This window comes from Dermacentor silvarum, unplaced genomic scaffold (genome assembly GCF_013339745.2).
Source record: "Dermacentor silvarum isolate Dsil-2018 unplaced genomic scaffold, BIME_Dsil_1.4 Seq213, whole genome shotgun sequence".
Taxonomy (NCBI): Eukaryota; Metazoa; Arthropoda; class Arachnida; order Ixodida; family Ixodidae; genus Dermacentor; species Dermacentor silvarum.
Window position 1 is genome coordinate 33,613 of NW_023605869.1, and position 26,389 is coordinate 60,001.

The following is a 26,389-nucleotide window of genomic DNA, read 5'->3' on the forward strand; positions in this document are numbered from 1 at the left end:
GTGCGACACCCTTGATAGGTCACCGCATCGGACTAAATCGTCACTTGCACATCCGGGCCTGTGGCGCGACAGATAACGCCTCTGGCTACGGATCAGAGGGTTCTAGGTTGGAATCCTCGCTGGCTCGCTTTTCTTTTTGGCCAGCCGCGGTAGCTTAGTGGCTAAAGTTTTGCGCTGCTGAACTCGAGGTCACGGCTTCAATCTTGGCTGCATTTTGAGGGAGTGAAACGAAAACAAACGCTCGTGGGCTTAGATTTAGATGCACTTTAAAGAACCCCATGTGATGAAAAGTATTCCGGAGTCACCACCTACGGTATGCGTCACAATACGATCGGGATTTTGGCCCGTAAAGGACCAGAAAAAAAATTAAGTTCACCTACGCGCACCGCCATGCACCAGAGGTGCAGTTGATGGCGAAGTCGCAAGGGATATGTCCTGACACCATCCAGGTCGCCATACTGCAGTACAGCCAGCACGGTAAAAAGCCGCGCGTTATCTATATATACGCTTATCTCCAGCAGCACACTTAACGCTGTGAAGACTACAAAACGGTGCACCTGAAGACCGTGTGAACACTCCCCATACCACTGCGCCGTAAAGGGATGCTTTCAAAGTGAAGTGACCGAGGCACTGTGTCATAAATACAACTCTTTATTGCCTATTCTTCTTCGAAATGGCACGCCTACACACTACGAATCCGCCGCCAGTATTTGTCCATCTTCTTGAATCTTGGTCATTGCAGCAGCTGACGACAGCATTGGAAAGCTGCTCCGCGCGGGGGGGCCATGACATCACGTGTCACTTCCTGCGGCAGTTCTTTTCGCCCCGATTGCGCTAACGTCGTCCCACACGGATGGTAACATAAAAAAAACTATGTGCTAGATTACAGACAAGCATGAAGGTTAATAAAGCTGCTTACACAAGGAACTAAAATTTCGAGTGATGCCTGTGAACCAAATCGACACAAACACGATGCAACTCCTCGAAATAATTTCAGCCAGCCAGTGTATATAGGACAAAAAATCCAGGAACACGGAACATGACATTGTCACCCCCATCCCTGTTTAAGCACTTCCTACATACTCAAGCTTGCGCTAAAATTTACAAAGTGGTGGGGCGTCCACTATATCGATGCTACACGGCTATACACAAGATGTACACTTACGTCGTTGTACAGTTTCGTTTTTTTTTATCCACATCTTTATTGCATTGAACATCTCGCGGTGGGGCTGGTGGCAATAAATGTAAAGCGGCGGTAGAGTCCGAGAGAGGGAAAAGGCTGAATTCATTATTGTAAAAGAGGATTCAATAGCAAATGCAACGTAGGAGTAATAAATGTGAAAAACTAAAACGCGATGAATTCAGCCTCTATGTGCTACACATTCTCCAGGTATCCATCACAATGATAGTGACTTCCTTCTCCCAGTCTCTCGCAGTAGCGCATTGTTTAATTAATTGCTTTAAAAATACGCTCATTTCAGGCTCTGTGTCCGTAGCTTCTTGGTCTTCGGCCTCTTGTAGGTTTTCCGCTCCACCGTTTCCTCGTACATCATTGGCGAGAAGTCAGGCTGCAAAGAGAGAGAGAGAGAGAAAAGGATAAATGAAAGGCAGGGACGTTGACCACGACTGAGCCCGGTTGGCTACCCTACACTGGGGGAAGGAAAAAGGGGAGAGAAAGATTAAGATTAGAATAGAAAGTCCGATGTGGATATCGCCGACGTAGCAACAGATAAAGAAAACAATCATGGCTGGGCCCACAACGTGAATCCTTAAACAATGCATCTGAGGCATGTGGTTCGCGAAGAGTCGGTTCCCACTGTAAATAGCCTGCATGCTTAGGTTAACAGACGACGAACAAGGATTGTCGCTGGAGTCGATGTTCTGACAAGTGGACTTGTATTCTGATGTTGTCCTGATGAAGACTCTTGTTGGAATGTTCACTACAGCGACATTCCCTGTTCGACTAGCTTTTAATGGCATCAAGCCGGTGTACCCGATCCTGCAGCTTCTTGTTTGAATTTCTGTTTGCTTAGAACGTTTCGGCTTTAATCACTGTGTTCTAAAGATCTTCAGCTGCACAACAAACATGGCCGGCTTTCTTTTTAATGAGCAGCACGCTGCGAGTAAAATACGCAACTGCTAGGATCGCAGCAATGCGAAAGGGATGTAGATGCTCAAGCAATATGAAAGTAAATAGTCAAGTTGCACTCAAGAGGCCTTTGGGTGGCTAAGCACGGATGTCCCGCATAAAGACCTTCAAGGGCACTAAATGTTCCACGGAAAAGCTATCGGTTAGGCGTTAACCTGCAATGTTCAAATCTATACGTCCCGAATAATCGTTGCTTGACTGTTCACATCGCTAAGGCGATTTCGTTGTTTCGTGCCATACTGTCGACTGTTGCACGTTACTTTATTGATCTTACGAGGACTGAGTGGCTGCGATAGGTTTGCAAATATTTAAATCTCATCTCACTGCCCACATAATTCTTACTTAGCTCACTATATAGCCACTACACCCCCCTCGCCCCCTCTCCCCTCGCTTTCTGCATGAGCGAAGTTGTTACTGCAGATTGTTTGTTACATTCATTTCACTATTCGAATGAAAAAGAAAATCTAAACTTGAAGTACTATCAAGACGAAAATGTGCTTTCTCAATAGCTGTTGCCTTGATAGGACTTAAAGATTCTCAAGAATAACGGCTACGTGTCGAATGACGCTTCGAACGTGAGTGGTATACGCACCGATCTGACGGGTCCCAGCGTGGGCGACACGCAGCGGGAGCAGAGCGACTGGCCGACGCCGTCTTCGAGGCTGACGCACTCGCAGATCTGGCAGTCGGGAGCGCTGGACGCGGCCACGCGCCGGGCCATCACGTCCACGAACTTCTTGTTGACTGCGCGCTTCTCGAACATCTTCATCGAGCTGAACAGGGTTCCGTTGCTCTCCAGGGCGAGCGGCACGCAGAAGTCCTTGGGCAGCCGGATCTGGGAGTGGAGCTCGGCGTCACCCTGCATGTCCTTGATGTCCTTGACCGTGAAGGCCAGCCTTCGGTCGACGCCGAAGATGCGCTTGCTCTTCGACGGCTTGGACGCCGTGCGCACGTTGAAGTCGTCGTCGTCCAGAATGTGCAGGTGGACTCCGCGGTCGATGAGCATGCGGTAGATGTCGGCGTACACAGACTGCGAACACGAAGCGACAGGAAAGTAGGACGTTAGAAACTGGAATGCGCTGAAGATTACGGGAATGACAAAAAAAAAAAAAATGTCGATGGTGCCTGGCTGCGCAGGCACAGTGTAGGACTCAGTGACACAGTCTCGCAAGCGATACTCGGAATCCTTTACTGCGGCACCATCTGTTAGCGATAGCAGGAACAAAGACAGAAGACACAATAGGTGGTGTTCAAAGCCCCGCCCCAGCGACGGTTGCCTCTGATTAACCGAAACAGATCTCGAAGGCTATGTTTTTGGGAGCTGCAAGAGCTGGAAGTGATTCCGGGGCCGAAAACACGTCATGGCCGCCATGTGTAAGACACCACCTATATACACAGCGCTGTGTGCTTCTATTTCCGTCTTGTGTCGATGTTCCTGCTTGCGCTTACGATGCAAAACAAACAAGCCCACATTGCAGCCCTCATCGACCATATTACTGTTTCAAGAATATTAAGACAACGCAATTTAGAAGAGCACGATGAGGGTTTGGCTGAATTACTGGTGGTAGCAAACTGCGCAGTGATGCCATCACGAGTGAAATATCAGATATATTTATAACTAAGCCTTTGTGGCCTGGCACCCACACAAACTGAGCGAGGTGTCTTGGGAGGAAACAATAGAACGCTCCAATAAAGATTGATAATTCAGACGTGGTTCACGCGATGAATACAGCTGATGACAGAGACGGAGGCAACTTGCGTATAACCGAAAACATGGCAATAAGACAGCCTGAAAGATTGCAGTGCCGATTTCGTGAATGGGCGACGATGCAAACATTTGATTCTGTTCGCAGTCGGGAGTAAAAGTCGCAATCACAGTATCTATTTAAAGGTGTTCGAGGTGGTCTTCCCAGAGACAACTTAAGTATTGGCATGGCAAATACTTAAAACTGTATTGAGAAATATATTGAATTCCTAATTGTAGTAACTGCAGTAGTTGCTTGATAAGATCACCTCACGGACATATACGGCTGGCGCTCCAAGCTCGTTTGCACCTAAACGACTTGGGGACAATGCAAAAGAGACCAGTTATGGTTACAAAGTGCGCTGGGCTGCTGAATGAACCATTTTGCAACATTCTTAGTGGAATGCAGGGATTTTCAAGAATTTTTTTTACTGAAAGGATACGGAACGGATGGGGAAGAGAACGCAAGACACGCTTCGTGAAACGGCTTTGAAATGCGTTGAATGTTTTTGTATGTGTGCTTCTAGAACATGTTTTTTTTTGTGCAGGGTTTCGTACATAATGATGTTGTGAATTATTCTCATTGTGTGTCCCCGCTTAACGCCGTCGAGTATTCGTCAAGGGGCATTATTTGTAGTACTTCGGCTACGGTCCTCTTTCCTTGTCTGTTTGAGACAAATAAAGTTTTCCAAAATAAAAAAAAAGTAGAAAAAATATAATTCCCCGCCTTCTACTTTCTTTTCTGCGCTGCGCGCGAACGTTGAGCATTGACGGTCCACTCACGCTGTCATCCTCGGGCTTGCATGTCGTGCACTTGACCAGGATCATGGTCTGCGCCGAGGCCATCCTGACGGGCAGCTGGCCGGCGTAGGCGAGCGCCGCGAACGGGTCGCTCTCGCCTTTGCCGATGGTGAGGCTTCCGAAAGCGGACACCAGGGCGCGGATGCTGCTGAAGATCTGGCCGTCGGCCGTCACGACGTGGGGCTGCTCGGCGAAGCCGTCGCCGCCGAATCCCACCACGGCGTAGCGGGTGTCGACGAAGCCGCGAGCCGCGTACCGCTCCTCGATGCTTTGGGCCAGACGCATCAGGTTGGGGATGACGTTCTTGTTGCACACCTTGCGCTCCACGACGAAGATCACGTCGGCGGTGGAGGCGTGCGAGTCCTGGTCTGTGATGGTGGCGATGTCACCGGCCAGCATCTCTACACCGTCGGGCTTCGAGCAACGCACTGTGAAGACGAGACGACGAAGGTGCGTAGGTTAGGGGCTCCCGTTACTCTTCTGTTTATTTCAAAAACACTTTTTCATACAAATACAAAAAATATTTCAAAGTTACAGTAGGGCATTGCGTAGGTGGAGGACATAGAGAAATAGAGGGAGTATAAGAACAGACATCGAGAGAGAAGATCACTCCAAGATGGAGACGTGAATTGATTAATTGTGGTCGAACAAGGGGATGTCACCGAACCTAACGTTGCGACAAGGGGACTTGTATTCCTCCTGACGAAGGCAAGTCCTTTTGTCGAGAAGTTGGCTTCAGCTGACATTCCTTAGTCGGCGATTGTTCATAACTACAAGAACATACACGCACAGAATGCGCAACGCCAATAATTTCAATAAAGTAAGCCAGGAGAAAAAGGGGCCAGAAAAGCACTACCTGAGAATAAACCTGCTATCACTGAAAAACAGGCAAACAACGTAAATCGGGCTAAGATTGGAACAAGAGTGTAACATATACCAAGTTCTAAGCTGTATGTAACATGCAACGATTTCCCTACTAGAGGCTGCGGTAAAGCACCCGTGAGAGAATATCCCGTGATTTGTTACCGTGGTCTGCGTCTATACGCTTCTTGTTTCATAAGTCACAGACAGGCAAGCGCTGGACATTAGTTTCTCGTTGCGTCTCACTTTCTCAGTACAAAGCTACAATACTCGAGCCTCTACGAGTCCTATAGAAAATAAAAGAAGAAACCGGCTTTCGTGCAGCTCTCGTAATGGGTGTTTTGTGAATACTAAAGTTTACACTGCACAGGCGCCTCTATTTGTCAGCAATGGTCCGGTCCCTTCGTGTCGGTTTCTGGCGGGTGCGTCAAGTTTGTTTTCTCGGCCTGCCGGGTTATATGCCGAAGCACCTGTTCCTATTTACAGCAATGTCACGTATATGTACATTTAATGTACGTATTCAAATCTCATTTCTGTGTTTGCCTCTAGAGCATGCAATGGACATATTGAACATTTGTATACCTCTCTGTTTGCTGCATGCCGTTGTCCACGTGTTCAAATGTGTGATGCATCGTTTGTACATGTTGTTGCATCAACGTGATTGTCTATGTGCGAAGTCAACCTTGTCGACTTTTGATTTGTGATACTCTTGGAACTACAGTGCATCGGATATATTTGGCGATCCTTGTGAAGCTACAATGCACTGGCCGTGCCTTTTTCAAGGAGTGTTGTACACACTTTATTGTGCATTGAACTGTTAGTGGATCCTAATCAGCCTATAATAATTTATTTTTTCTAAGCAGTTCGGAGAGGGAAGCGTGGAGGACGTCGACTTACCGCAGGTCCTGGGCATGTCCAGGGGAATTCCGAACTCGCGGCACTCTTCCCTGTAGGCGGCAGCGCTGACGCACACCTTCCGCTCCATGTCGCTGTAACCGGCCGAGCTCATGTCGTAGAGGCACATGTTCATGTACGGCTTAGGGTCGACCATCTTGAAGCAGCTGCGGAGTGGAGAGTCCTCGTTCTCGAAGTACTTGGCGCACAGCGCAGTCGCCGTCGGGTGGGTGGCGGCCGGTTCGGCGAGGTTCCTCTGGCTGCGGCACCGTCCCTGGCCCACTTCCCACTCGCTCGGCGAACGCCGTCGCGTCGTCCACGATCTTCCTGTCGGGCGTCATGAGGTCCAGCTTGTCCTCGTAGTCGTACGTTCCCAGAAGGCCGCCGGTCTTGCCGAAGTAGTCGCCGGTCACCTCCGTCACGCACTGGTCGTACGCCAGGTTGCAGCTGATCTTCAGGCCGCGCTCGTTCTCGACGGTGATCACGTGACCCTCGCGGTGGATGGTGGTGCTTCCCACCTGGACGGGCAGCTCGATCTTGCTGCCGGCCTTGGTGACCTTGTAGTCGGTGCTGATGTCGAATCGGCTGCCGTCGGTCATCACGGTGATGGACTTCTTGGTGACCCGCTGTCCGTCGCGTGCGTAGTTGATCACCACGGCGAAGTTGTCGTTGAGGAAGTCCTTGGCGAGCAGGTAACTGCACTCGCCGGCGAACTCGAAGTGGAAGCCGTCAAAGGTGCGGTAGTGTTGAGAGCCCGCAACCAAGGCACGGGCTGCAACAACAACAACAAAAAAAGGAGCTAAGTTATCAAACCAGAAAAAGACTACTTAGCTAAGCTGATGCATCATGTTATGCATATAATAGTGGGTGGTTGATGCGTGCGGATCATTAGCGGTATAATGCAACATGAGAATTTATGACGTTTCCCCAGTACGCAGTGATTTTCAGGTACGCTGAATAGTGGCATGGAGGAAACCCTAAAGTTGTAAATTCCGCCTTGCCTCACCCCTGATGATGGACACCCGCAAAGCAAAGTCTGCTACGACCGAATAATCCTCAATTTTGCAAAGTTCTAACAGGGTGTCCCGACACGGCATAGGCGCTCGAGCCCATTGGATGTATTTCACAGTTCGTGCGCTTCCTTCTTCTATGTTTCTGTCTTGCATATGAGTGGGAAATGACGGACAACAACGCAACTTCACGAGGCCGAAGAAAGAATAGACACACTATGGTGCTTTTGGAGACAGCAATATGTATATCTCACCCTTATCCAGTAGACCATACAAAAAACGTCGAAAATTAATCGCACCCAACACAACTGTGTACTCGTAGCACACTTCCAAATGTTACGTGCATATAAAATCAATATGATGGCCGCGTATCAAGGAATGATATGTCTTGCTTAGTTAACGAGAGGGCGGGGCGGGTGAGTGTGACTGATGAGTTCATCTTGTGTCAAATGTCTTTCTTTGTCTTTGTAAAATTTCGCTTTTTTTGCGCCATGCGTCTGTACAAACTGGTCGAAATGTCACTTCTCCGGAGTGCAAAAAGAAAGTGTTTCTTCGTTTATCCGCACAAAGAATTCCTTCGCACGTTGCGCGCCCTTACCCTTGAAAGGCGGCATCCATGTCTGTGGGTCAGCGATGCGACTGTACTGGTAGTAGGCGTCCCACATCGAGTTGGTTCCCACGTCGTAGAAGCGGTCCTTGACGGCCACCAGGCGGTCGAACTCGGGGTAGCTGGTCACGTCCAGGGCCTGACGCAGACTGTCCTTCTGCCCGGGCAGCCGGACCTCGGCGAGGATGACTCCGCGCTGCGGCGCGAACTCGTAGCGCAGCCCCGATCGCAGGTTAGAGTACTCGCGCACAGCGTCCGTGAAGCCCTCGACGATGCTGTCCTGGATCTGTTGGGCGCCCATGTCGATCATGGCTGCTGCCATGTCGTGTAGACCCAGCTGGTCACTCACGTCACGGATCTGCGACGGAAAACAGGCCGGGAAACGAGCTTAGAAAGGAGTCCCTCGCCCATGTATGCCCATCTGAGCAACTCGTAGAACAAGGACAGCGAAGATTCGTCCTTCGTACGAACAAGGGACCAACGGAAAGGAAGGAAGCCCGACGTGACAGCAACGTGTCCGTTGTGTTTTTCGTCAGTGTGCAATGCCAACTCGCCCTGCGCTGGGTCATCCCACGAGAAACGTCCCAGACCCCAAAAGTGACCATCGCCGATTCTCTTGGTGAGTCTGTGATTGAGGGCTACTTGGTGGGGCTACTTGGTGAGTGTGTGAATGAGGTTTGAGCACAGTATATTTCTCGAAAACATATTTTTTTAATGAAGTAAGCGCTCTTTGAAGTTTCCGCGAAGGCGCAAATGTTGGTTAGAGGTAATTTTTTTATTCGAGTGTGTAACTAGGTACAATGAGAAATCTTATTTATAATAATCTACTCGCGTGGTATTGCTTTTGCTTCTTCGCTTAAACTTCTAAGAGCGCTTACGTCGCAAAAATGTATTTCTCGAGAAACATACTCCTCATTTACACAATCACCAACTAGCCCAATTTTTTGCTAAGAGAATAGACACTGGTCACTTTTGAGGTCTGGGCCGTTTCGCGTGTAATAACCCTACTGTATAAAATGGTTCGCACACCCTTCGGAAGTTTTAAGGGCCTCTTTTGCCACTTAGCGTAGTACTTATGTTATTTCTGACGCATGTTCCTGCCTTCGCCGCCGTTTCTACTGACGCCGGTGTCTGGCTGCACGTTCCGATGGTCTCGCAAGGTACCGTTGGTGGCTACTTTTTTGACGTTTGCCTATTACTTATCATGCAAATCAATGTGTTGTTAATACTATTGCTATTATTATTACTACTACGTTGGCACTGACTGGTGCCGGCGGCGTAGTTGTACATTTTAACCAAATATTGCACTACAGTTCGACAATCCGCAATAACTATGCATGTTTACAAAGACTGATATTGCTTTGCATTATTCAGAAAACTATGGGTACTTGGAAATTTGGATGCATAAAAACTTGGAGGACGCTTAAGATTCGCCTTTAAGAGTACAGAACGCGATAGCGTTATCGGGACCCGTTCGCTTCGCATCGTTCGCATACGGCAAGTAGGCTTCATTCACTGCAAAACTGAACGTGGGAAAGCCAGCTTACAGAGACCAAGCTTACACCGATACTGTTAAAGTCGGCTTCACTTTTAAACTGAAATGCATTGCTGGAAAGACGTTTTTCAAGGGGCAATATAAGTGGTCTTATATTAAAATGTGAAGGCCCTAGCACCTTTTTTATATTTTACTAATTGTTTGCTATTGCCCTGACGCGCGCAGGTCTGGTAGAAATGTTTCAGTTTCCTCGTAGCAGAATTAGGTTTTCTCGTACATTCAGATTCCAATTCGACGGCGAATCCGACGCCGAATGGTAAAGTCGTACTTCACCATTTTTCTGACGGATGTCACTGTGAGAAATTCAATTTTTGTTCAGGAAAAACCTTGCACCACGTGGAGGGCCTGCGCGGTCGATGCGGTTGGATGATTTTCTCCGCCACCCGCGATCACACGCTGGTTGCGGACGCCGGATTTTCTGCGACACGGGGCCCTAAACGCTGTCGCGTTAATACTTTATAAGTAACACCGCAATAACGTTTAAAGTAACCCCAAGCGCGAAGATGAGAGAAGTCCATCATTCCCGCAGACGCTGAACGGTCGCAGCGTCCCTCCTCGCGCGTACAGGAGCCGCCAACTGACCTTCCTGATGGCGCTGTGGGTGACATCGCTGACGTACTGGACGTGCGGGTGGTACACGACGTTCTCGTACACATCGCCGACAGCGTTGCTCACGGTGTCGTAGGCGTAGCGGTAGCCCCTGGTCACGGACTCGACGTCGAACGCGTTCAGCGTGGCCATGACGCGCTCCATGTAGCGCCACATTCCTTGCACCAGGGCGTTCTTCATGATGCGCTCGGCCAGCGGGCTGGCGTACGCTGCAAAAGACGGGGCGGAGGTGATCGGCACAAGTGGGCTTCCACGCATCATAAGAACGGCGCGCGTATGTCCTGGGGCCGCCATCAACGGCTACTGCGGGACAAGCATTCACAGCATGAAGCGTGAACGCGGTTCGTTAATCACATAGCTTATGCAACATCGCCGGAGTGCGCATCGCTTGTATCAAACAAGTGTTGCAGCTTTTCTCCTCCACTCTGCCGGGAGAACAGCTTTTCCTCACGCCGTAGCAATCGCACTCACTTTAACAACAAGTTTGCGATAGACGATGGCGTTGCCTACGATTGACATTTGACACCGACCAGCTGTCGCACGAAAGACAGTGCCGAGCTACCCTTAGCCGCTTCGCTGCGAATCACTCGAAAAGCACGACGCAATGCGTGACGCACTTACAAGAGATGGCCTCCGCGACTCTGTAAAGGAGGTCGCGGGCACCAGCCGTTGAGGGACCATAGCGCTCGCAGAAGTTGACCACCTTCTCGGCGATGCTGCTCATCAGTTTCTCCAGCTTGAACACGAGGTACTCGGTGGCATCGGAGAGGGCGAGGGCTGCGCGGTTGATGCTCACGATCAGCAGACGCTCGGCGAAGATGAGCGTCCGGCGGCTTGACTCGGCGAAGCGCTCCATGATGTCAGCGATCTTCTCGCACGCAAACGTGAGCCAGTTTGAAGCGTAGCGCATCACGTAGTCGCCCACGGTAGCCACCAGGCGATAGGTGTCGGCAACCATTTGCCTGCATCGGAGAGAGAAAGATGTAGTTGGTGATTGTCTTTTTTTTTTCGCGTATTTTCGGCAGGATCCGTGCAGTCAAAGCCTGCCAAATGTTTTCAGATAAATTCTCTTCTATATTCAGTTGAAACGACATACCTTCTTTTCCTTTTAGACGTTTTGTCCCTGCGCTAATGTTTTGCTGGAATGTGTGAGGCTGGTGGGATGCCGTTTCTATTATGCGGCGGCCACCTGTAGCCACGTTTTCATATTATGCGACGTACGGAAACTACGCTGCTGATTCAAATTGCGTTTCGCTACGCCAAATGTGTAGTGCCCGAGCAAGGTTTTACTAAGTGTTCTTTTATCGGCGATAACGAAAGACGTCTTCTAGCTCTACGTAGTAGCTACCGGCGATGAAACCTTGTGGCTAGCCTTGAACCTATGTCGCTCCCGGCCATGCCCCATTGCTTAGGGTTGAATCACCCCGCAAGATGATGCGCTTGGAATGCTTGAATGCTTTGTTCTGTCCACAGGGCACGAGGAAAAGAATGCGTAAAATTATTCGTTCCGACTGTTCACGCCAAGCACCAGGTGTTACATGGATTCCTTATTTGGCCCGAGTACAGAACGATCGTCGCCACTCTATCGCCAAAAGGAGGATTTGATTTGTAACGTCTATATTAAAAAAAAAGGCTTAGTTGGGGGCCTTAAGCACTGGAGGCCTGAGTGACCGCAATTTGTCTTCTCTACACGACACATTAGTTAATGATAGTGATCTGTCTATGTTCCAGTCGCTTTTAATAGCGAGTAACGTTCTTAGGTTCTTTCGGACTTTCTCGTGGTTGGTCGGTGGTCGGACTCGGCAAACGAAACGTTTGCTCGCTATCTTTCTATCGCTCGTTATTTTTTCTTCTTTTTTTGTATTTCGTTGGGCTGTTCGCTTACATTGAAAATCATATGTCCTCGGGTGAATTTCTCGGCTGATGTGGCTACTATAGATTCGCGATTGCAACTCGCCCTAGGCTTTATATCGACTCTACGTACCCGGCAGCAACGACGACTCCCGAGCAGGTGTTCACAACGGTCTTCAGGTAGAACTGGTCCATGCGGTAGAGCTCCTTGAGGGTCTCGACGGCTCTCTTGACCTCGAACTGCAGAGCGCGCCAGTCGTTGGCGATGTCCTGCAGCAGCGGCCGCATCTCGGCGCTGATGGACTGTCCCATCATGTGGCGCTTGGCACGCACTTCCTGCTCAGTCTCGGCGCTGAAGCTCTGCCAGATGTCGTAAAGCTGGTTGCGCATGCTGCCGTACTTGGCCATGGCGTAGTCCTGCGCACAGGTTATTGAGAGAGAAATGAGTCATGGCGCCGACGAGTAGGGTTCATTGTACACCTCTCCGCTGTGGGGGATGAGCCACCAAACGCGTGGGAACATGATAAACCAATAAAAAAATGTAAAGGAAGATATGAACGGAACTGATAAAATAAAACAAAAGAGTGTTTAGTGGGGTAGTGAGCCTTTCATAAACAGGTAGTAAAATGAACTTAAATATAATAATAATACTTATATATAAGGGTCGAGGTGAAGCATAACGTGAAGATGGAATAATATTACTATTATAGAACGCATTTGTCTCTTTGCAACGGAAATGCTATAATTTATCGAAATATAAATAACTCAATTGTGAAAAATCAGAAAAAGTAATAGGCTAATTTTTTTGTGTCGACGAGGTAATTAAAATGCTCCAAGTGTGAGTACAGCAGTACTGCCGTAAGTACTGCCATGACATTAGATTCTTCATCTATATGTTCCCTGCAGGGAGAAAGCCTCTTCCAGCGATCTCCAATCACCTTTGTCTTGAGCCCGTTTGATGCCAGCTTATGCCTGACTCTTATGATGCCATGTAGTGCCACGCCATCAAGATAGATCATGCTTCAGCCCTTAATATGAAGATAATCTGCAGACCACCCGCAGAGTCTGCTCGCCTAAAACAAATGCGATTTCTTGTATTTACCTGTGACACTTAATTCAACTCTATTATCAGGCGTTGAGTTCGGCGGTTGACCAGCCCTTTGAATTTGTAACGTGGATGTGAGGCATGGAGTGGACTATTTACGCGACTAAAGCTTGCGCTGAAATTACTCTTTGGTGCACCTTGTGGTGGTATCGCATCGAACTTTGGCTTCTCAAAAAATGAGCTCTAAGCAGTGAGAAACTGTCGAATATAGGTCTCAATGATGCTCTCTTCCGAGTTCACTGCTGTTCAGCTGAGTTGAATCCAGTTCAGTAATGCGCTGCTTAGCGCCGGAGATCCACACGAGCTAGTCCGATCGGAGAGCTTGTTCCCTGACTCGGCACCAAGTCTGTGTAGATTATATAATAATGTTTATAAATTAACAGATAAATAAATAAATAAATAAATAAATAAATAAATAAATAAATAAATAAATAAATAAATAAATAAATAAATAAATAAATAAATAAATAAATAAATAGTTCATTCTTGGATTTATTTATTTATTTATTCCCACCATGAGGGCCTGAAGGCATTACTCAAGAGTGTGGTGCAATATACAAGTATAGTAATAAGAAACAGTAAGAGTAATTGGATTTTGTAAGATGCGAGTGAGAAGAACACCATTTGGTTGGCCCAGCTGCACCCGTGCGGTCTGCTTTACTTTCACATATGAAGACGACGCCTGCCTTCGCATATAGCATGCTAGGCTAAGCTCCTAAGCTCGAAAAAGCGCAAACTAATGGCATCTTCGGATGGTCTTGTTCGGATGGTCAAAAAAGGGTACTCCGGCTACATTCCAGTGCTTCATTTCGATCAGCGGACTCCAGATTAGAGCGCCGAGAGTAGCTCCCAGTATTGCCGTCGGAGCAGCCTAGAAATCTGGTCGGCTTCCAATAATCTGACAGCTGTATACCGTCCCCGTGCTTTTGCTGGATGTGCTATTTATGCCGGACGTTGTCGAATTCCGCCATGTTGTCAAATTTGGTAACGGCAGCATTTTGAACCACTCAGAGAGGCCTCTCTGGGCCTGACTCTGGGCCAATCAGAGCTGACGAGATCGCGAATTCGACAATGCGACGGAATTGGTCAATGTTCCCTGGCGAAGTACCTTTGGCGAAGGGGGGGGGGCTCTCGCTCCGTTCACGCCGACGACTATCATCCGGGGTCGGCGCTAACCGCGTCACCTGAAGTTTCCCTGAGCTTTCACTTCATCCCTTCTCACTGCTCCGTAAAACAGCCGGCTGTTAGGTTGGCGAAATATATCTCCTGCCTGAGATCCGGAATCGGGTTGCTCGGATGCGAAGGATCACAGCGACCACCCGAAGATGCCTTCCCTGAGGTCTGCAACACCGCCGTCTTTACTGCTTACGCCGCACATAAGTCGAACCATGTTTATGCTTGTTAAACGATCATTTCAAGCCACGATGCGCTAAGGTTTAAAGCTTAGTTTCTGTATTGCAGGGCCAAGAACACAACGTTAGGAGATATAATGAGCCTCTTTTTTGTTTAAGAGAGAAGTGTCTTGCAGGACTAATATGCTAAGTTGAAAAAATCAGCGCAAACACGTAGGGCAACCACAAAGAAAAGGCGAGACAAGCACTGGCGCTGTATATGCCAAGGCCAGTGCTTGTTTCGTCTCTTCTTTGTGGTTGTTTATGTGCATGCGCTGATGTTTTCACCTTAAAATACTATGTAGAAACTAGCCCCAACCGAAGTTTTATTCAAGTTACAGCAAGAAATTCGGTATCTCTTAAATGCAGAATGGTGCAAAGGTAGAATACATAAATAACAGAAAAGTAGCCCACCGAAGCCTCTCTGGCGAGCTCGGGCCTCCAGCTGATCTCGGATGACAGGAAACGCTTCTCCTTCAGGCCGAGCTTGATCAGGATGTCGGACACGCTGCGTCCCAGTGTCGTGTGGGACAGCCGAATCTCGCGCTTGTCCATCGAAGCCGTGGCTGACATCTTGGCCGTCGACGCGTCTGTCGGAACAAGACGTATAAATAGGAACTTAGCAAACGACGACGTGTCATGCTGAGTGCTTTGTGGAAGAATGGTGCATTGATAAAGTGAACGTGTCGGCTAGTCGGTTGACCATATCGAACTAGTACAAGCCGTGCGCTGCATGTGGTTGTTGTGTGTGCCTCTTCTGCGTCCTCGTCTTTCGCGCGGTTCCCTAGTTCTAGCATTGAGTTCTGCATGAAGTTTTCAAAAAGCGTAGCAGTGTCGGAATCCGGGAAACTCGGCCCAGAAAAGGGCGCAACATAGTAAGCGGACAAATGGAAACACGGATTGTAGACATTAAATGAAGCTGGCATGCTACGCAGTATGCAGAGACAACCTGTTCATAATGTGCTAGCACTTGTAAGTGATGATTCCTAACAAAGAAATTACAAACAATTATTCGAATAATGAAATATAGAATTGTAAGAACACATTTAAATATACCTATACCAGTGTCCTTTCACGAAATTATGCACCACCTAAAAAATTTTTACACACACACCACCTGAGCGACAAGGTGAAGCAGTCGTCTTCAGCGCCATGAATATTGACTTCCGTTGCATATATGTATATATATAAAGCACTAGAAAGCATCTAATCTCCGATATGCGGATACGCTTGGCGGGAATGTTGTACAGAGAAAAGAGTGTTTATTTGAGCTGATTGGCACATCTCACAAGCAACACCTGAAAACAGTGCGACACAGGGGACAAAATTACCAAGGAGGAAAAAAAAATTGTCAAGCTGATCTTTTTTTTTTCTTTTCATGTGTATTCCTTTCTTACATATTTGTATACCACTCCTGTAAATCAAGGATTTGTATGTTAGCGCTCTGTCCTATGGTTATTTTGCGGTGTCCTCTGCTGCCCTGTTCCAAGCTGTTGTTTGCCATCTTAGATAGATTAGATTCTGGAGCCTTACAGGCCAAAAGCATGATATAACTATGAGGCACGCCGTAGTGAGGAACTCCGGATTAAATTGGACTACCTTGTTTTCTTTAAAGGGCGCCAAGGTTTAGGTACGCGAACATTTTTTTTTTTGCATTTCGTCCTCATTGAAACGCGACTGCCGCAGTCGGGATTCGGTCCCGCGACCTCGAGCTCCGCGGCGCAAAGCCATAGTCACTACGTCACCACGGCGTCTGTTCAACACGTAGTACGAAGGCAAATAGCCAATGAGTCAGGCGCCCAGCGATCCCCTACGTTGAGCATGAAATCTCACCAGATCCCGTGAACACGAGCTCCATATTGCTGTGCCTCTTGTTCACCCGCAGGTGCGTCTTGGTTGGCGGAAGCTCGTTCAGCTGGTGCTGCAGGGACATGCCGAATTCCTGGCCTCGATCGTACATTTCACCCTTGAGCTGGTTGTTGTCGCGTCCGCTTCGGAGCTGTAGAACCGAACAGAGCAATTGTTGTATCTTTCAGTATGGCGACTATGAAACTAAGAAATAAGCAAACAAGGTTAGTGACCATTGAGGTACCACAAGGACAACGTTTATTGTAAGCGTCATGCGTTCAATAAACGGTTTTGCGTAGGCGAGTTGGAACTTGAACATGGAGCGCCAAGTTGCACTGCATAGGTGATACGAAACACTGTGTGGGAAAAAAAAAAAAAAAATACGCCGACACCCTCAAGACGAGGCGCAAACCAAAAACTGTTTGTTCACACCAAAATGTCCTGTGCATTGGAATGTGCATCAGCAGTCCGACCATAGACATGGAAAATTCTCTGCTAAAGCTAGATAAACGAACTAGTAAGCAGTATTATTTGTAATGGAGCATGTGGTGTCTGCATTCCCGTCCTGGTTGTTTTTTGTGGGCATGCACATATACCTCGCCTTTTGGGTGTGGAGAAGCAGTCGTTAGTTAGCGCACCATCTTGCATCTGTCCATGTTTTTTTTTTTCATGCATGTTTCGCATAAGCTGTGCTAAGCAACTTGACTTCCATGTCATGTCTCTTAATTAAGAGGACGAAAAGCTGGGCGAGCTGGAGAAACTGGACAGCGTAACAGCGCGAACGGACGACACAGAAACATGAAGAGGGCAACGGGACAAGCGCCGACTCACAGAAAATAGGTTCTGTATACCATACGGTCACATTTGTTTTCAAATGGGCGAGGTTTTCAAACAGAGAAGAGCGATGGCATCGCGTATGCGTTTTTTTTAACATTTGCGACAGCCTCCTCCGAATTGTTAGTATTATGTTATCGCCTCATCAGAGACTCAGTTGACTTGACTAACATTGCCGCCTCTGCGACAGCAGGACGAAATAATCATCCACAACTGTGAGTTGTGGATGATTAACGATGATGATGATGAACGCCACCTTCGTGAGCGTCATTCTGTCCCAGCACAGCCTAAGTTCGCCACGTGGACACCAATTCTTCCAATTAATGACTTAAGCCTTCTCGGGTCGATTTTGCAAGGATTTTCATTCTTGAGTGCTTTTTCCATTGGCTGAATGCTTCCGCTAATAACACGTCAAGTATCAGCAACGACTAGAATTTGCTCTTACGAGCAAATATAGCGTGGCAGCTTTTGCGAATACTTGCCCTCGTCTGTCTATAATCTATATAGTTAGTGTTTATTTTTGCGGACTGTAAATAGCCCGCGACAGTCGGTAAGGAAAACGAGAAATAGTGCTTGTTTTCTTTTTATCGCACGATTGAGAAAATGGCTACATGAGAAAGCGGCAAAGCTGATTTATATTCATGTGCCAAACTAATTGCTTTCAGGAAAGTTTCTAGCTCTCTCTACAGTTAAGTTTTGTGATGTGACTTGGCATATAAAAGAATTACGGACTATTTATGTGTCGTGCAAGGTGCGTGTGTCGCGCGGGTAAAGAAACCTGCAAAAAAAAAAAAAAAATCAGTGCAAAAAAAAAAAAAAAGAAAGCTTTGGTGGCCGTTACGCCGGCTGACACCTCCACTCGGAACTAGCCGCACTTTTCACTGGGCGCAAGCTATCGAAACTGTCTCCTTCGGATGACGGATGCCCACCACTTAGCACGGAGTGCTCAAGCTTGCAAGTGGAACGTTCCCGTTTCCTACTGCAAGCTGGTCCACGCTACAGTGTCACGACCTGCTATGATGGTTGGCTACATGAGAACAGATACCACAAAACACTGCTTTAATTCATACACAACACAGGTGTCACTGCGCACATAAATAAATACGAAACAGTGTGCCTTAGAAGATCGCTCCATCGCAAAAAAAAAAAAAAAAAGCCTTTTCTTGGCGGCAATTTGCGAACCACCAACTTTCATTTCCTGGAAGAATACTGCATATGAAGTATTGACGCACGTTTCATTGCCCTGTATGTGATAACAAAATAACATGGCCCTTGGAGTGGGATATATATATATATATATATATATATATATATTGATAGGACGCGTTTAAGATTAGATGCGCTTGGCGTTTTTCTGAATGCCAGAAACAGGCAATGGCCAAGCCGAGCGAGTGCGAGCACCAACACCAAGAAACGTCTTCTTCTTCGTCTTATATATATATATATATTGTCACCTGTAGTAGTGGGAATAGGGCAAGCGCAGAGGCGCAAGGAGAACGAAGTGCGCGTGCTAACCGCCCCATATATATATATATATATATATATATATATATATATATATAAGGAAGACAAGGATGGTAATCAGTCAAGAGTCCGGTTGGCTACCCTACGCTGGGGGAAGGGAGAAGGGAAAAAGAAAATAGAGAGAGAGAGAGAGGTATGCAGACGTGCACGGACCGTACTACAGAGTCAAAGGCGCTCGTACAAACCAGACGCGCTCAGAAAGCACAAAAGTGCCTTCACTGCCTTCTGAGCCGATGATCGGTGGGGACGGTGTTCTAGTACAATCTGTTCACTCAGGGGGCGATCGTCTAGTTTCCTGAATGCGTTGATCATAGTTTGTCTTTCTGCTTCAAGTGGGAGGTGTGCGGAAAACAAGTGTGGTAGTATTAGGCAATAGACGAAAGTGCGCCTAGCCCCACTTACAAGCACATCGATGGCCTGGCGGAGCTTGAAGATGGACGCCTTCAGCTCCTGCACGCGCATCTGGCGGTTGCGGTTCATGTAGTTGATGGTGACCTGCGCCGAGGCCTCGTCCCGGCCGTTCTTCAGTTCGGCCACGGTGCGAATGTCCATCAGGGACACAGGCTGGCGAGCGGTCAGCTCGGCGCTCAGGTGAGACCGGCCGTGGTTCTTGAGGCGCCCCTCGAGCATCACGTTGTGGCGGGCGTCGGCCGAGTACTCGAGCTCCGTCTTGCCGTGCACTTCTTCGCCGCTCACGGAACCTTCGAGGCGCATTGTGATGTCCTGCGTTCAGTGGGACATCACACTTTTAGATTAAAAGAAACTACTTCTAAAGATTCCAACATGTGCCTAAAAAGATGGCCAAAGTATAGGCCACAGAACAGTTAGTAGTTCTCTCGTGTTCGGGGCTTGCGTCAATATAGCTGTGTCTCTTGGTATCCATAGACGACTGACTTCATTGATAAGCTCGAAAAAATGCAGACCGGGGCAGTCAGAATTGTTCTTAGCAAGTATAATAGAAAACTAAGCATGAACGAAAGTAAAACTTAATTATCGTGGCTGATACAAAAAAAAAAAAGAAAAGAAAAGAAAGAAAACATGTCGACAGGCTTAGGTGAAATTTCCTGTCCAATTCTAAATGTATCGTAAAATATTCTGAAACTGGAACCGACAGGCAAAATACATTGTCGCCATCGTGTATTTCGAAGATCCACAAGCTCCCTTTCACCGGTCAGGTATTTTTGTATTCTTTTCTCGTGCAATCTATAATAGAATTAAACATTCTTTCGCCTGTTGTTGTCCATATTGTGAATAATGGTGATTTTTACTGCGCTTTATGTCTGTGAATATTGTTTTTTTGTATGCATGTAACTCCCCCACCCCCTGTTTTGTTTCTGTTGCAAGGCCCACAAGTGCGAACCAAGTACCAAAGAAATAAATGAAATAAAATAAATGGGTAAAAAAATAAAGGAACATTCTGAGATGCAACTGAATAATTAAAAGAGTGCGCACTCGTTTCAGTACCACCTGCATATGCGTACCTATATAAGCTTTATGTTATAGCCGCGATTCACGATTCAAGTTAAGAAGGAACCGTTTAACATCACTTAGCAGAAAAGCGCAGATAGTGCAAATTTACGAAACATATGCGACCAGCATAACATGGAATGGAACACAGAGTAGACACGGACAGCACAAACATTGGCGGTGGTGCCTGACTACGTTAACCTGTGCAGTCGGTATGATAATACAGATGTGGCCACTATTGTGCCCGTAGTTGTGATGGAAGTAGTTACCTTTAAGAGTACGTACGGTGGCCACAATGTCAGATTCACCCTGATCATTCATAAGGATGAAGAACTTCTACCACTTTTGTGAGCGCATACGTTATGATTTCACACTGCAACCAACTCAGAGTGCCATAAAGCTCTAACTAGACAATCACACAACTTTTCAACGGTCCTTCGAGCGCGAGGGAAAGTTGCGCAAACACCACCGCTTAAAGAATCTGCATAACTATAGATTCCGCAGTTGCTAGAGAAAACATGTGCAGTTAGAGATGCAGGGATATATGCGCGCTTACTCAAAATATATTTCTTTTGGCCGTTACTCTTGTAGTGTCACTCATTTCGTACTTCATTTAAGCTTATTCCTGAAACGCAAACAATTCAGCCATTGCAACAGTCATTAAACTATTCGAGTTTTCTTTGTCGGCGTCACTGAGAATTAAAAGTGCCTCTGAGTGATCTGGCGTGCAGAATGGCGGCTTACCTTGTTAAGCCTTGGGTGCTTGACGGAGGCAGAAATCTTGTGCGCCCAGGCCGATCTGCTGCTGAGGTTCTGGTGTTCCATCGTCAAGGTCACGTGTTTACTCTGGTCGCGGGCGGCGTCCCAGAAGAGCTCGCAGGACAAGCTGTTGACGTTCTTCCTCTGGCTTTGGCTGGCACGCACCTCGAAGGACCTCAGGGGGAAGTTCACCTTGCACGACACGTCCGTGTTGGTCAGGTCGCGCCGCGTACTGCGGGTACTTCTGAGATCGTAGGAGAATTCCTCGCCGCGGTCCTGACCCCATTTTAGCGACGCCTGATGGGCGAAACTGTAGGGGTGGTTCTGCCACAGGGTCTGCAGTTCGATGCTGCGCCGAGCCGAGTTGAACTTGGCGCTGAATTCCTTGCCGGAGTTGACGGGTTTGTAGCCTCCTTCGATTGCGAGACGCAGAGCTGGCACGTGAACAGCGAGCTCGCACCTGTGAGCGCGAAGACTTTTCACGTACTCGGCAGCACCGGCAATCTTGAGAACCTTCTCGTCATTGAGGTTAACTTCGCCGTCCACTTTGTAGAGGCTGAGCTCATACGTTGCCCGGAGAGTGCGAAGCTGCGGTGCGCTGGAGGTCGCCACGATGCTGCCTTTGAGGTCTCTTCGGTCGTGGTCGACGCTCAAGGTGGCCTTCGCAACGTCGAGGTTGCACTGGATGTCGGTTACCAGACGGGAACGACTGCTCTGCTGCAGAACTTTGAACTGCACGGAGCGGAAGCCTACGTGAGGAGTGACGAGGCTGTTGTCGAAGAGGAAGTTGAGTGGTCCGTGGTAGCTGTTGGCGTGCTTCAGTTCGTACAGCTCGTTCCTCGGTCCCTTGTATGTCGCCCGGAACGTTCGCTTTTCTCCTTCCCGACCACACGTCATGCCTGCCTCAATACGCTCCATGTTCCGGAAAGGCGTGGAAAGGGTCGTCTGCACGCTGAAAGCTCCATTCGGCTTCTTCACAGCGAGAGTAGCCAGGATTTTGCGACGTGGTCCCCACTCGTGGCTCGCGCTGATGGAGTAGTCGCGGGGGTAGAGCCGGATTTCAGCTTCGCTTGTGTAGGTGATGCCAGGGATAACGATGCTCAACCGAGGCGACATGGTTGTGAAGTCGCTGTTGTGTGTGCATGCAAAAGTTGACTCGAAGTTGGAGAGCGTTCTGGTGGGTAGGCGTCCTTGGATAGTGGCCTCCACGGATCCTTCCTGTTTTCGCAGTTTTCCCGATAGATCCGCGTTTTGAAGCCAGGAGGCCGAAGACTTCATGGTCAAGGACCAGTCAATAGCTCTGTTTTGCACATTGCTAAATCTGGCATTCACGTCGGCGAAGCGAAGAATCTCAAAAGGTGTTTCAATTTTCACGTTGCCTTCCATTGCGTTGAGGTCACGTGCCGACAAGGCCACGAAGGTATTGAAGGTTTCGCGCGGTGTGGAGAAGATAAGCGAGCATTCGATGCGGCCACTCCTGTTGTCATTTCTGAAGTTGAAACTTCCAGTCAAGGTCCTGGAGCTGAGCAATGGCGACTCGATGCTGAGCTGCGCGTCGGCGGTTCCAGAAAGGCGCTTCCAGTTTCCGGTGAGCCGATGGGTGTCTCGGGCGTTCTCAACAGTGACGGAGAGGACAGCTCCTTGCCGGCTCGTCGTGATTTCGCCTTCAGCCTTGAGGGTGTTACCGAGCAGGTAGTTGGATTCAATGTCCAGCTTACCCTTTGCCATTCGGTGGTCCCAGTTACTTTCGACGCTGATGGTGTTCATGTCGCGTTCGAAGCCCAAGCTGAGCACAGCTTTAACGCTGTCGCGGCTCCGCGATGACAGCAGAAGACGCGCAGCCGCGGGTCCCTGCCGAAGAAGAGGGCAGTTCAGTCTGATCTGCGTCTCTATGTCGGAGAGCTTGTTCTCGAAGCTGCCCTCGATGACGTGCGTCTTCAATGAGTGCTCGCCTGTTATCTTGAAATCTACGTAGTCTTTACTGGGAGCGTTCACGACGTAGCTGAAAGCTGCTCTGTTTCCGGGCAAGTTGGGACACTTAATTTCAATGGAACCTTCGTAAGGACCATTGTTTTTCAAGTTCAACACGAAGGAGTGATCTCGTCCGTTATGAGAAAGCAAAAAGTTCCCGGTAATAACCTTCAAACCTTCATTCTTTATGTTTATATCCAAGATGGAGCTCTTCTTGTTGATAGGTGAGTACTCGGTATAAAGGCTAGCCTCATTAAATGACCGTCTGACACTAATCTCGTACTTCCAGGAGGCGGCGTTTGAAGCCAGCAGCAATCGCTCCAGCTGCTCCAGTTTCTGGTATTCAGCAAGGAAGTTCACGTCACCGAGGAGGCTGGTGGGAGACTTAAGCACGAGGGAACCCTTTACGTCACTGATGCCGTTCGACTTGAGCTCTCCGGATATTTTCACAAATTCCAAGGCCTCAATAGGGGTTGCCAAGTCAATGTCAATGCGCGACTCCCGTTCAGTGTAAGCACCGGATCCCGTCAAAGAAATCTTTTGGTTCTCTTTTGCCAGTACAATACTTGCTCTCTTGTTTTCTCGAGCGAGGTCGAGGGAAGTGCTTAGACTCAACCGGCGGTATCCTTCGAAGGGAGTCGTCAGAAAGATGTCGTAAGAAAATGGAGCCACCGATTCAGTTTTTAGCGTGATGGCGCTAATTGGAGACCAACGCAGAGAGAGATTACCTTTGATGCTTCGGCTGTCTTGTTGGAGGTCGCTGTTAAACTGAAGCAATTCCATGCTTTCAATGGGGCTGCGGAACTCTAGCTTTACCGAGCGGCCGGAAGTATCCAAAAGACCATTAAGCTCAAACTTTTGTTGGTCCAATTGAACTGTACCAGAAATAGTCTTGGAGGTTGGGATAGAGCTACCGCTGAGAGTCACGTGAATGTTTCTCATCACCTGGAATGGCGTGTTGATGATAACGTTTGCCTTTACTTCACTCTCAGTTTTCAGCACTTCGGACTCGGCATTGATCGTCTTTCCTTGCCATTCCGCGTTGATCCTCGAGGTTATCTTGTCGGAGTGAAGGTTATAATCGCCATACAGCTTTTGCTTCTCAAGGCCACGGAGAGGAGTGTTCAGCGACATTTCTATGGCAGAACCGGAGCGCGTGTTCTTCAGCTCAGCGGTTAGTTCGTATTTTTTCCACTGCGACGCGAGCGACACCATTCCGTTTATTTTTCGCTCGTCAGCTGCCATGTTTCCTAGCAGTTGGATCCGCTTCGTAGCCTCGAATGGGAGTGGTAAGAGAGAAATCGATGTCGGCGCTGCGAGGTTTGTGCGAACCCGTGGCTGTGAGAGTGATGGTATTTTCGGGCCGGGGATCCCATTGTACGGACATTTCGCCAGACTTCTGCTCGTTGGCGATGTCATATTTCGCGTTAAGCGTTATAGCTTGGAGTGGCCTGATCGTGCTAGACAGTGCTAGCTTGCCTTCAGCAACAAGGTAGCCTCGTGCTCTGAGCGTACCATCAACTGAAATGAAGTTGTTGCGGTTCCATTCCAATTTAATTTTTGGTGCGATTTCCTGGCTGTTAGAACTGTACTTAGCATTTACGCTAGCAGTGTTAAGGACACGCCACGGGGAAAACATTTCAATTTTGGCCTCCGCTTCGTTGGCGTACCGAGATTGTGTGGCAGAAGCATCGATCGTCAGTGACAGCCTCTTACGGTTTTGCCATTCCATTTCGCTGCTGTGGTAGACTATATTCCTTTGGACCTGATTCTTGTTCCTGATGTTTAGCATTGGTAGGGAAGTGAATGGCGTTGACAACTCAAGATTGTGCTCGAAGTTTCCGATGTCTCGAATCATGAGGTGGTGGTTCAAGGTAAGCGACGAGCTGCTGCTTGTACACTGGAAGCTCGTGTCATAGTTGATGCCTGCTCTCGTCTGCTTCAAGTCAATGCTTATCTGTTGGTAGTCCCGCATTGGCGTTGTGATGAGCATTTTACCCGTGATTTCATGGCTTCCTCGACCAAACACGTAGTCACCGTTCGCTTCCAAGGTGAACTTCTTAGGTCCAACGACGAGATGACCAGTGGACTTAACGTTGCGATTTGTGGCGGCGTGGGAGACCTCGAGGTTAATTCGTTCGTAGTTGCGCACCGGTAGCTGGATGTGGATTAGCGAAGTGAAGTCGTGGATGGATCCAATTCTCCCTTGGCTTCGCACCGACACCTTCTTGTTGTAGGGGAGTCGTGCCGCGAAGACAGCGTTGAACTTCTCCGGGTCCATGGAGTACGATCCGCTTGCTTCGAGGTTTTCGTATCCGTACATTGGGCTCGCAAGATGTATTTTCATTTCACGGGCTACATCGTAACGCGACTTCGAGAGACTCATCATGAATCCGCCGGCAATCTTATCCCTGTTTCGGGTGGCCTCGAAGTCGGCGACAGTCTTGCGCGCGTCGTTACTGAAGCTGAGCTGCGACGTCAGTTGCTCCGCACCCTGGAACGGTGTCGTTACACGCAGCTTTCCATCGAGGCTGCCTTTCTCACCATTCCTGTTCACCTGTCCATCAATGTCAAGAGTAATTCGTTTGTAGCTGGTCCACTGTGCGACAGCCTGGCACTTGATGCTTTCAGGCGCGTGTGTGTGCTCCAGTGAAGCGGTCAGCCTCTCGTACCCTGGTACGGGAGTCAAGGCCTCGGCCTTAGCCCTCAGGAATCCGCGGCCGTAGGCGCCACTGACTTCGGCGGAAAGAACCTTGTCTTCGGCCCACCGAAGAGAAATCTTGTTGTTAGTGTCGTAGTAGGTAGCCGCGTGAACAGCTTCCAGGCTGTACTGACTATTGTATGGCGTCTGAAGTTTCACTGTCGCTTGGGCGTTTCTGCGGGCTCGGTCTGACTGGAAGAGACCATCGGTGGAAAGAGCGAGAACGCGGTTTCTTGGCAGTGTCATCTTGGCTTCCGTGTTCCACTCGCGGCCGTCGTCGTTGTGCGTCAACACGAAACCGATTTTGTCGACAGAGTAGAACGGGGTAGTAATCTGGGCGTCGGCCTTGAGGGCGCGTCGCCTGTAGTCGGGGTTCCAGTCCAGGCTTGTAGCGTAAGTCATCTTCTTGCGTGGCATCCACTCGAGCTCCCCGCGGCTGCTCACACGAAGTGGCGTGTCTACCCTGCCTTCGATCGTTGTGGCCACGCTTCCGCGGATGTCCTGCTTTGGGCACTTGACTGGCGAACTTAGCGTTGTATCCTCCCGGCACTCGAGTTACCTCGGCATTGATGCTGGCGCGCCTTGAGGCGTCGCGGGCGGCATCCCACTTACACTCGAAGTTGATTGATCGACTCTGTCTTGACGCCATCAGTTCAGCAGTGGCCAGTACGTCGCGGTAACTTCCGAGCTTCATGTTGACATTGGCGG

The 26,389-nt window shown here is 48.6% G+C and overlaps 1 protein-coding gene across 1 annotated transcript; it reads right to left on the bottom strand.

Annotated features, from left to right (window-relative positions):
- Positions 1-635: 635 nt before the first annotated feature.
- LOC119434740 (uncharacterized) lies at positions 636-26,384 on the bottom strand (the record flags this gene model as incomplete). The annotated part of the gene is given in 15 exon segments (XM_037701820.2): positions 636-1,568; positions 2,742-3,179; positions 4,677-5,122; positions 6,453-6,744; positions 6,746-7,221; positions 8,058-8,424; positions 10,204-10,439; positions 10,852-11,192; positions 12,215-12,498; positions 14,992-15,167; positions 16,411-16,576; positions 19,186-19,506; positions 20,995-24,246; positions 24,248-26,200; positions 26,202-26,384. Coding segments are annotated over 15 exon segments (9,027 nt in total), but the record flags the coding sequence as incomplete, so codon positions are not given.
- Between the last annotated feature and the right edge of the window lie 5 nt (positions 26,385-26,389).